This window comes from Cebus imitator, unplaced genomic scaffold (assembly GCF_001604975.1).
Source record: "Cebus imitator isolate Cc_AM_T3 unplaced genomic scaffold, Cebus_imitator-1.0 Scaffold318, whole genome shotgun sequence".
NCBI classification, from domain to species: domain Eukaryota; kingdom Metazoa; phylum Chordata; class Mammalia; order Primates; family Cebidae; genus Cebus; species Cebus imitator.
This window is the reverse complement of record NW_016107633.1, coordinates 380534-391807: the sequence shown is the minus strand read 5'-3', so window position 1 is coordinate 391807 and position 11274 is coordinate 380534. Positions and strand designations below refer to the sequence as shown.

Here is an 11274-nt window from a genome sequence, read left to right as displayed (position 1 = left end):
AGGTAAAAACAATGGCGAGCTGGGACATGCCTGTGAGCACAGATACCTTGGTTAAAGTACAAGGACATAGAACGTACTATGTGCCTGTAAGCATGGCATATCTATCAGCTACATAGGATAGGGCTTAACAAAGAGTTATTAGCACACTTATGGTTTATTCTTTAACAAGAAAGAAAACTTTAAAGAGGAACTTTGCTGCTTCCCACAGTGGTGCACGCCTGTAGTCCCAACTACACGGGAGGCTGAGGCAGGAGGATGGCTTGAGTCCAGGAGTTTGAGTCTGCAGTGAGCTGTATTGTATTCCAGACTGGGAAACACAGTAAGACTCAGTCGCTAAAAAAGAAAAAAAACAAAACAAAAAAAAAAAAACGCTGAGTGCGGTATCTTATGTCTGTAATCCCAGCACTTTGGGAGGCCAAGGCGGGCAGATCACCTGACGTCAGGAGCTCGAGACCAGCTTGGCCAACATGGAGAAACCCCATCTCTACTAAAAATACAAAAATTAGGCAGGTGTGGTGGTGGGCACCTGTAGTCCCAGCTACTTGGAAGGCTGAGGCAGGAGAATCACTTGAACTTAGGAGGTGGAGGTTGCAGTGAGCTGAGATTGCACCATTACACTCCAGCCTGGGTGACAGAGCAAGACTCCCACATTTCAAATAAATAAATAAATAAATAAGAAAAAGAGAAAAGGGAGAAGGAAATAGCCAAGCCTCTTTCTTCCTCCGCTCTTCTTGCTCTCAGCTCCAGGCTGCTCCTTAAACAGGAGGTGACAACCTCGTCTCACACATTTTTTAAACATTTCTTTTAATTTTGAAATAGTTATCACAGGAAGTTGCAAAGATAGAACAGAGAAGTCTGGCAGCAGTTGAGCTGAACACCCCTTCCCACCCTAGATCTCGATGTGCCTAGGGAGCGGGGAGGAAATGACAGTTTAGTCCCAAAGGGCCTCGCTGTGAATCTCAGGCTGGGACTGAGTAGCCAGAGGTGTGTGAATGAATGTCTCCAGGGAGTGCTGGGTCAGCAGGGCACGTGACAATGTCTGGAATAATGACAGCTCACTTTTACGGACAGCCCGTTCCATAGTAGCCACCGTGCAAAGTGCCGTAGGGGCTGGGGACCTGTCACAGCACAGCCCTGAAGTCCTAGTAGCAATCTTATTACCACCCTGGGAGGGGAAACTGAGGCAATGTCATAGCAGATTCATGGCAGAACTGGGACTGGAACCCAGGTCGCTTTACTGCATGCTTGTGGGCTGTGCGGGCTGCTGAGTGTATTGCGTGTGTGTCGCTAGCCCTGTGAGGAAGACACTATGGTTGTTTTCGTCTTATTACTGTCCTGGGCAGAGGTCAGGGGCGAGGGGGACACAGCCAGGCTGGGCGTGGCCACCCAGGGCTCACAGGGACTCTGTTAGTTGCCTGGTTTCACTGCTTCCCTGGCAAGGGGCTCACGGTCAAGTCACCAAAAAAGGAGACCAATGACCTGTTTGGAGAAAAGGGGGAAGGAAAAGGGAAAGCACAGAGGCTGCGTTCTCAGGGGTCCTGCTCCTCCTCCCTTGCGTTCTCCATGCAGCCCTTGGCCTCTGAAATCAAGACACATCTACAAGCCCGTGGTCCAGTCTCCTCCTGTTACAAGACTTTGAGCCATGCCTGGCACTGTGGCCTGCAGAAACCTCAGCTTCTCCTTCTAGGTGAGGAGCAGGGATTCAAGTCCCAAAGGGTCCCCTGCCTGATATCTTTGGGGCCTGGTCACCTGGCCTGGAGTCCCGCATTGAGATTGCTGGGATTAAAAAAAAAATCATGGCCAGGTGAGATGACTTGTGCCTGTAATCTTAGCATCTTGGAAGCCTGACACAGCGGATCGCTTGAGGCCAGGAGTTCGAGACCAGAATGGGCAATGTAGAGAATCCCCAACTCAACAAAAAATAAAAAATAAATTAGCTGGGTGGCGCCTGTAGTTCTAGTTACTCGGGTGGCTGAGGATCACTTGAGCCCATCTCCAGTTCGAGGCTGCAAAAAAAAAATTTTTTTTTTTAATTTTATTTTGAAATAAGTATAGATTCACAGAAAGTTACAAAGATAGAACAGAGAAGTCTAGTGTGCTCTTCACCCAGCGTGCCCTGATGGTTACTTTTTAAATAATTCAGGTCAATATCAAAACCAGGAATTTGACATTGGTATAATGTGTGTGTACAGTTCTGTGCCATTTTATCACATCTAGATGAATAGAACCACCACTGCAATCCAGATACAGAATTATTCTGTCACTACAAAGACCTCCCTCATGCTACGCCCTTCAGAATCGTACACTTTCCCACCATCCCTAACCCCTGGCAACTTTTCATCTTCTCCACCTCTATCATTTTGCTATTTCAAAAATGTTACAACCAGGTGCGGAGGCTCACACCTGTAATCCCAGAGAGCAGGTGGATCACTTGAGGTCAGGAGTTTGAGACCAACCTGGCCAGCCTGGTGAAACCCTGTCTCTACTAAAATACAAAAATTAGCCAGGCCTGGTGGTGGCAGGTGCCTGTAACCCCAGCTATTAAGAAGCTGAAGCAGGAGAATCATTTGCACCCAGGAGGCAGAGGTTGCATCGAGTTGAGATCCTGCAACTGCACTCCAGCCTGGGTGACAGGGCGAAACTCCGTCTCAAAAAACAAACAAAAAGAATGTTACGACACATGTCATCCTTGGAGACTGGTTTTTTTCACTTTCTGTACCGCTCTTCAGAATTATCCAAGGCGTTGCCTGTATCCTGTTCACACCTCACTCCTTTCTACTGCTGCGTAGTACTCCATGGCACGGATGTATCATAATCTGTTAAGCAACTCACCTGTCGAAGGAGGCATTGGATGTTTCCAGTTTTGTTTTTGTTTTTTTTGTTTTGTTTTGTTTCTTTTTGAGGCAGAGTCTTGCTCTTGTTGCCCAGGCTAGAATGCAATGGTGCAATCTCAGCTCACTGCAACCTCCGCCTCCCAAGTTCAAGCAGTTCTCTTGCCTTAGCCTTCCGAGTAGCTAAGATTACAGGCATGCGCCACCATGCCCAGGTAATTTTGTATTTTTAGTAGATATGGGGTTTCACCCTCTTGGCCAGGCCGGTCTTGAACTCCTGACCTCAGGTGATCGCCTGCCTCAGCCTCCCAAAGTGCTGGGATTACAGGCGTGAGCCACCGCGCCCAGCCTGCTTCTAGTTTTTGGCTATTACAAATAAAGCTGCTGTGAATAATTGTGTGCAGGTTTTTGTGTAGCCATACATTTTCATTTCTTGAGGATAAAATGCCCAGGAGTGCAATTGCTGGGTCATCTGGTAGGTATATTTTGTTTAGGTTTTCAGGAAAGTGACAAAATCTTTTCCAGAGTAGCCGGATCATTTTGCATTCCTACCGACCCTGTGTGAATGATTCAAGTTCACGGCATCCTCACCAGCGTTTGGCGTTGCCATTATTGGTTTTTTAATTTTAGCTGTTCTAACGTGATATCTTGTCATGGGTTTCAATTTGCATTTCACTAGTGGCTGGTGATGTGGGACATCTTTTCATGTGCTTATTTGCCTTCTGTATACCTTCTTCAGGAACATGTGTCTTCATGTCTTTTGCCTATTTTCTAATTGGACTGGTTTGTATTTATTTAGAGACATAATCTCCATTTGTCACCCAGGCCGGAGTGTAGCTGGATCGAGGCTCACTACAACCTCCGCCCCCTGGGCTCAGGTGACTGTCCTGCCTCAGCTTCCTGAGTAGCTGGGATTATAGGCACACACCACCACGCCCTGCTAATTTTTGTATTTTGAGTAGAGATAGGGTTTTGCCATGTTGGCCAGGCTGGCCTTGAACTCCTGACCTCAGGTGATCTGCCTGCCTCAGCCTCCCAAAATGCTGGATTACAGGTGTGAGCCATCGCGCCCAGCCTGGTTTTTACTATATATACATGATATACTTACACCACACACATATATATGCACACACTATATAATGTAAAGCTGTCATATATTATATATATGCTACATATATAACAGCTTTGCTGAGATATAATTCATCATATGCCATAAAACACACCCATGTAAAATGTCCAATTGAATGGTCTTGAGTCTATTCACTGAGTTTTACAACCATCACCACAACCAGTTTTAGAACATTTCGTCACCCCCAGAATAATCTCATGCCCATGAGCAGTCACTCTTCATTTCCTCTCGAATTCCGCACCCACCCCAGCCCTATGCAACCACGACATCTACTTCTGTCTCTACAGATTTGCCTTTTCTGACTATTTCATATGAATGGAATATGTAACACAATATGTAACAATTTGTGACTGGCTTCTTTCACTTAATGTTTTCAAAGTTCATCCGTTGCTGGGCATGGTGGCTCACACCTGTAATCCCAGCACTTTGGGAGGCCGAGGTGGGTGGATCCCCTGAGGTCAGGAGTTCAGGACCAGCCTGGCCAACATGGTAAAACCCTATCTCTACTAACAATATGAAAAATTAGCTGAATGTGGTGGTGTGCACCTGTAATCCCAGTTACTCAGGAGGTTGAGGCAGGAGAATCGCTTGAACCCGGGAGGCAGAGGCTGCAATGAGCCAAGATCATGCTACTGCACTCCAGCCTGGGCAACAAGAGTGAAACTCTATCTCAAAAAATAAATAAATAAAAAGTTCATCCATGTTATAGCACCTATCAGTACCTCATTCCTTTTTATTATCAAATAATATTTATTATTATTTTTTAAGACAGAGTCTCCTTCTGTCGCCAGGCTGGAGTGCAGTGGCGTGATCTTGGCTTACTGCAACCTCTGACTCCCAGGTTGAAGCAATTGTCCTGCCTCAGGCTCCAGAGCAGCTGGGATTACAGGTGCCCACCAATATACTCAGCTAATTTTTTGTATTTTTAGTAGAGACGGGGTTTACCATGTTGGCCAGGATGGTCTCGAGCTCCTGACCTCATGTGATCCACCCACCTCAGCCTCCCAAAGTGCTGGGATTACAGGCGTGAGCCACCGCACCTGGTCAAGATATCTTTTTCCTTCTCGATATCTGTGTGCTCCTCCCTCAGCCCTTGGGGGCTGCTGAAGCTTCAGCGCAGGTGGTCAGATTCCCCATCATTTATGCCTCCGATGGAAAGTAGTGGAAGTGGTAGTAACTGGATGGTGTCACTAAATTACAAATACTTTCGGGGGGCCTGTGCCTTTTTCAGTGAGCTGGCAGTCCTCCTGCTTGGCGTGAGTCATTCACATTTCCTGAGAGCTGGGCAAAGGGGGAGTTGTGGAGGAGCCTGTTCTGATCTGATATTGCAAACCCATGCACAGAAAGGAATAACTGTCCGTAGATATTTTAGTCTTCCAGTCTGACTCCAAGCCCGCATCCCCTCCATCGTCTCTTCCCCATTCCCCAGGTCACGATGCTGCTTGGTCCCCCGCAGAGCCACAGAGAAGCAGGGGGTGTGGCCACGGAAGGTAAACTTCTCTGACCAGAGACTTGACTGTACTTCTCCTTTCACTCTCAGATGCTGCCAGCATCCCTGAAGAGGGAAGACACGTGGAAACAGGTAAAAACCATTTTGCTTTTATTTTGCATTTGACAAGCAAGTTATTATGGAACAGCAGATGGGCCAGGCATACCTCCCAGAGCTGGGAACACAGCGGGGATCTCCTTGGCTCTCTCTTACCTGTGTTACAACAGGTTGTAGACAGACCCCTGCCCTGAGTTTCCACCCTGCCAGCCTGGTGAGTTTTCCGAGAGTAGGGTAAGTTATTGGATGCCCAGGAGGGAAGAATGGGGCCAGGGAGGCCGGCCCCAAGATTCTGCAAGGCCCTCAACAAGGCAGGGCTAAGAAGGTCTGGACAGCATGGCCCTGTCTTGAGCCTCTGTGCATAATGACTGCTCTCCCTAACCTCCTCCCCACCCTCAGCTGCCGAGACCAGCTTGGCTGTGGAGACCCCAACCCAGGTGGCGCTGCAGGAATTAAGAAACAGACACACAGAGATAGAAAGCAAAGGTGAGACATCAGGGGACTTACAGCATTCTCAGCTGACAGCCCAGAGCAGACTAACCCACGTATTTATTCTTTACATTCCAGTGACAAGTTTAACAAGCGGATGCTCTTTGCTCTTTCATAGGTTAAAGATAAACTAACCAGGCAGCTAGTGTATGTTCACTATAGGTTAAAGATAAACTAGAGAGTACTCTTTACAAGGGAATAAAGGAAAGAGTCACATATCCTGTGTTCAAAGAACTAATTCATCTGGTGTGGGACATATTCATATTGGCTACTGTTTTAGAATGTCTTAAGCAGTTTTCTACTTTAGGGGGCTGACTAGGTTTTCCTTGCTGCCGCCCTCAGCAAACAATATGATATATCACAGACGTCAGAATTTGCTCTCAATATTCAGCCTTCCAATTCGTGGGCCTGGGGCCCTACTCCTGTGCTCCAGAGACTCCTGGAGCTCCTTGAGGCAGCACACAGTCCTGCTCTGGAGGCACCCATCTCCCAGGCCTGCTGGGATACTCCAGCCCAGCCCAGAGGAGGGTGTGGCTAGAGGGTGCTGGCAGAGCAGGCACAATGGCCCAGCTCCTGGAGGCAAGTCTCCACTGCATGGAATGGAGTCTAGTCCTTGCCACAGGTTCCCTTGTCACCCCTTAGGGAACCTTGAGGGGATTTCAAAGAGCACTGGCCCTGCAACCCTGCAAAGTTTTTTATACAACATGTAAAATAGATCCCATGGCTAAAGAAGTGTGGACAATCTGTTATACTATACTCTAGTCCCCATGTCTAGAGATTAATGGTGTAGATAGAGTTTACTAAAAGGTTTTTAAAGTCCTGCAGTAAGGAATCTAACTTATGCCAGGCACGGCGGCTCATGCCTGTGATCCCTACACTTTCGGAGGCCAAGTTGGGTGAATCACCTGAGGTCAGGAGTTTGAAACCAGCCTGGCCAACATGGTGAAACTCCATCTTTAGTAAAACAAACAGACAAAAAATCAGATGGGAGTGGTGGCACATGCCTACAGTCCCAGCTACTCAGGAGGCTGAGGCAGGAGAATCACTTGAACCCGGCAGAGGTTGCAGTGAGCTGAGATCATGCCACTGCACTCCAGCCTGGGTAACAGAATGAGACTCTCAAAAAAAAAAAAAAAATCTTACTTAACTCTTTAACCCTGCTTTTCTCAAGTGAATGTGACCTTGAAGACGCTTTTTGTATGTGACATTATGAGCATCTGCAGAGCTGATGTCAGCTCTGCCTGGGGAATCTGCCTCAGCTTCAGACCCTGCACCCTGAATTCATGCTCAGACCAGGCCAGACCCCCTTCCTGCTGTTGGCAAGCAGCTTAGCATTCCCCACGCCCATGACTGGACCCCCAGCAGCCCTCGGCATGAGCCATGTGGCCAGAGGAGATAAACAGACAGAAAGGGGAACACTGATGCCTGGGAAACATTGGCGGGTGAGTGGGCGGGGCTTGGGTTGGTGCTGAGACCGGAGACACACTCTGCTGTCACATCCTTCGGGGTCCCAGGGGGCCAGTACAGAGGGCCACGATCATGTAAATTGGGACTTAAATTTAACTCTATGTAAATATAACTCTGTGCAGAGGTCAGGGATGGTAGAGGACACGTTCATTGCATAGAGGAAGAGAGAGATGGGCAGCAGTTGCAAAACCTAACCCCCAGACAGGTTTTGTTGAACCAGCTCTGTATATTTTTAGTTTATTTATTTTTATTTTTTTTTTGATGGGGTCTCGCTCTGCTGCCCAGGCTGGAGTGAAGTGGGGAGATCACCACGGGCTTGACTTCCTGGGCTCAAATGATCCTCCCACCTCAGCCTCTTGATTAGCTGAGACTGCAGGTATGTGCCACCATGCCTGGCTAGTTTTTAAATTTTTTTGTAGACATGAGGTCTTGTTATGTTGCCCAGGCTGGTCTCAAACTCCTGACTTCAAGTAATCCTCTCCTGGTCTATTTTTCTTCTGAAGTAGGACATTCCACATAGAAGTTTGGCTCCTTCTCTTAAAACAGTGGAAGATCAGACAGTGTGAGCTCAGCCAGGTTCTGTCTGGCAATGACTGGCTGGAACTGAGACAGCCACCACCTTTAGAGAAGGCACAGCTTTTGTCACTACCTGGTTGATTTATGTTTCCTACCCGGCCTGTGGGGCATCTGATGGGGACCTTTGGACCACATTCTCCTGAGACCTTCCAGACCCCTCAAAATGTTCTTCTGGTATCATACTTTGTTTTTTATGTGTTTTGGGGTTTGTTGTTGTTGCTGTTGTTGCCGTTTTTGAGACAGGGTCTTGCCCTGTCACCCAGGCTGGAGTACAGTGCTGAGATCTCGGCTCACTGCAACCTCCACCTCCTGGGTTCAAGCGATTCTCCTGCCTCAGCCTCCTGGGTAGCTGAGATCACAGGTGTGTGCCACCATGCCTGGCTGATTTTTTTTTTTTTTGTATTTTTGGTAAAGATGGGGTTTCAGGCTGGGTGCGGTAGCTCACACCTGTAAACCCAGCACTCTGGGAGGCTGAAGCGGGCGGACCACCTGAGATTGGGAGTTCAAGACCAGCTTGATAAACATGGAGAAACCCCATCTCTACTAAAAATACAAAATTAGCCAGGCATGGTGGTGCATGCCTGTAATCCCAGCTACTCGGGAGGCTGAGGCAGGAGAGTCATTTGAACCCTGAAGGCGGAGGTTGGGCTGAGCTGAGATTGTACCATTGCACTCCAGCCTGGGCAACAAGAGTGAAACTCGGTCTCAAACAAACAAAAAAAAAAGATGATGATTCACCATGTTGGCCAGGCTGCTCTCGAAGTCCTGACCCCAAGTGATATGCCTGTCTCGGCCTCCCAAAGTATTGGGATTACAGGCATAAGCCACTGTGCCCAGCTAACCCATACTTTGTTACTGGTTTTAGAATTCTCTTTTACCTGATCTTTCAAACCAAATTTTGACCATGTCTGTCCCTGAGTATAATCCTTGATGAGCAGCACCAGGGAGAGCTCCGTGTTATCCAGGGCCTGACATTTGAGGCACACAGTGGTCTGATGCCACTCAAAGCCTGAGACCTGGGTAGGAAGCTTATAAAATTAGAGATGGGTAAATGAATGGATGGAAAAAAGGAAGCAAGGGAGGAATGAAGGAAGAAAGGAAGGAGTTCTGAAAAGAGAGAGAGACTGCCCCCGTGGAGCTCTCAGGCTGAAGGAGAAAAAACTCTGGGCTGGGAGTAGTGGCTCACACCTGTAGTTCCAGCACTTTGGGAGGCTGAGGCAGGTGGTTCACGAGGTCTGGAGTTCAAGACCAGCCTGGCCAACATGGTGAAACCCCATCTCTACTAAAAATACAAAAATTAGTTGGGCGTGGTGGCACCTGCCTTTACCCGGCTACTTGAGGGGCTGAGGCCAGAGGAACACTTGAGCCTGGGAAGCAGAGCTTGCTGTGAGCTGAGATCGCACCACTGCACTCCAGCCTGCGTGACAAAGCGAGACTCTGTCTCAAAGAAAAAAAAAAAAACCAAAAACGAAAGAACTCTGTGAGGATCCCAAATGCCATATCCCCACAATGCAATCAGACCGGGTCCTCCCGGAGCCAGGGGAAGGGTCAGAACTCAGTGGGTGCGCAAGAAAAGCCATGTGGAAGAAGTAAGCCACCAGACGGCTCAAAGACAAACTCTCCCCTGCTCAGGCTTCTACCCAGACACGACACCATGCATCTCCTCGGCCCCTGGCTCCTGCTCCTGGGTAAGGACTGTGGCCTGGGCTGGTACTGGGGTTCTGGGATGTCAGTGGGCACTGGAGGAGGAGGAAAGACCTGGGCTAAGAGGCGTCAACATAGGGTAGGGTGGGGTGGCCAGTGTGTATAGATTACAAATGTACATACAAATATGTACCTTTCCCATATATACATACACTTCTCTCTTTGCATCCTGCTGTCTTTGTGACTTCCTGTATCTCTCCCACTATCTTCAGAGGGAATTCTGTAGTCTTTTGAAAGGTCTCGTCTGGGTGTGGTGGCTCTTGCCTGTGACCCCAGCGCTTTGTGAGGCTGAGGCGGGAGGATCACTGGAAGTCAGGAGTTCAAGACCAGCCTGGGCAACATAACAAGACCCTCCCATCTCTAAAAAGAATAAAAAATTAAACAAATTTAAAAATAAAGAATAGTTTTTAAAAGAAGGCTCTCATGCCCCCTCAATAATGCTTTCTGATCACTGTGGTGAATTCCAGAACACTTGGCTTTCTCTGCCTCAAGCAACTGGAGACTTGAGCACCCTGAAGCCCTCTACGCCTGGGAGGGGGCCTGCGTCTGGGTCCCCTGCATCTACAGAATCCCAGATTCCGGTGATGCTCTGAAAAGATTCACCCTGTTCCACAATCCTGAGTATAATGACAAAACCAAGAGCTTCGAGGGGACCAGACTCTATGAAAACAAAGAGGACGGAAGGTTTCCCTCTGAACAAAGGGTGCAATTCCTGGGGCACAACAAGAACAACTGCACACTGAGAATCAACCCGGTATACGTCAATGACAGTGGTCCGCTGGGGCTGAGGATGGAATCCCAGAAAAGTAAATGGATGGGAAGAACACACCTCAGTGTCTCTGGTAAGGCCTTCAGGAAGTGGGTCCTCTGCTCTGGGTAGGGGCGAGCTGGGGGCAGGAAATACCTGACTCTTGGCACAGAGCTCACAAACTGAGCTGCCTGCAGAGCTCAGGCAGGGGACGCTGGCGGGTGGCGATGGCGAGGTGGCAGCACTAGACGGAGCTGTGGGACCTCAGGCGTCCCATCTCACCCATAGCTCCTGCCCTTCTGGGACCTGGATTCTAAGGTTGTCAGATCTTCCGATCTTTCTCACTTTCTTTCTCACCATGTAGTTTTCAGCTTTGGTGACAAACTTGTGTTTGGCCTTAGTGTTGGAGTCATCCAAGCACCACATTCCTTTAGTGGGGTGGGTCTGTGTGCAGCCAGCCTCGGTTCTTCCCCAGGCTGGACCACCCCCTTCAGACAGCGGGGTCTGAAGCTGCATCGCTCACCCCAAACATAGGGCTGCTCAGAGCTGCTCACCAAGGAAACCTAGTATGAAAATGAGTGACCACACTCCCTCAGCTCCAGACCTATTTGATGGGTCAAATCCACCCCTACGCGTGCAATGCCGTAACTGAGCCTACCTTATAAAAATCACAAGATGCTCATTTTACTTTTTTTCTCTTCTTTTCCCCTTCCCCTTCCTTTTTTTTTTTTTTTTTTTTTTTTTTTTTTTTTTTTTTTTTTTTTTTTTTTTTTTTTTTTTTTTT

General features: G+C 48.2%; 1 protein-coding gene across 6 annotated transcripts in view; it reads left to right on the top strand.

The window, feature by feature from the left end:
• Positions 1-5308: 5308 nt before the first annotated feature.
• CD22 (CD22 molecule) overlaps positions 5309-11274 on the top strand; it is an 18809-nt gene continuing 12843 nt past the window's right edge. Inside the window, exons 1-5 of one of the 6 annotated variants that reach the window (XM_037729831.1) lie at positions 5309-5542; positions 5677-5720; positions 5906-5992; positions 9671-9726; positions 10210-10584. In XM_037729831.1, coding sequence (XP_037585759.1) covers positions 9693-9726; positions 10210-10584 — 409 coding nt within the window. In that variant the 5' untranslated portion in view covers positions 5309-5542; positions 5677-5720; positions 5906-5992; positions 9671-9692. The other 5 variants (XM_037729830.1, XM_037729828.1, XM_017504133.2 and 2 more) reach the window with 5 other exon arrangements.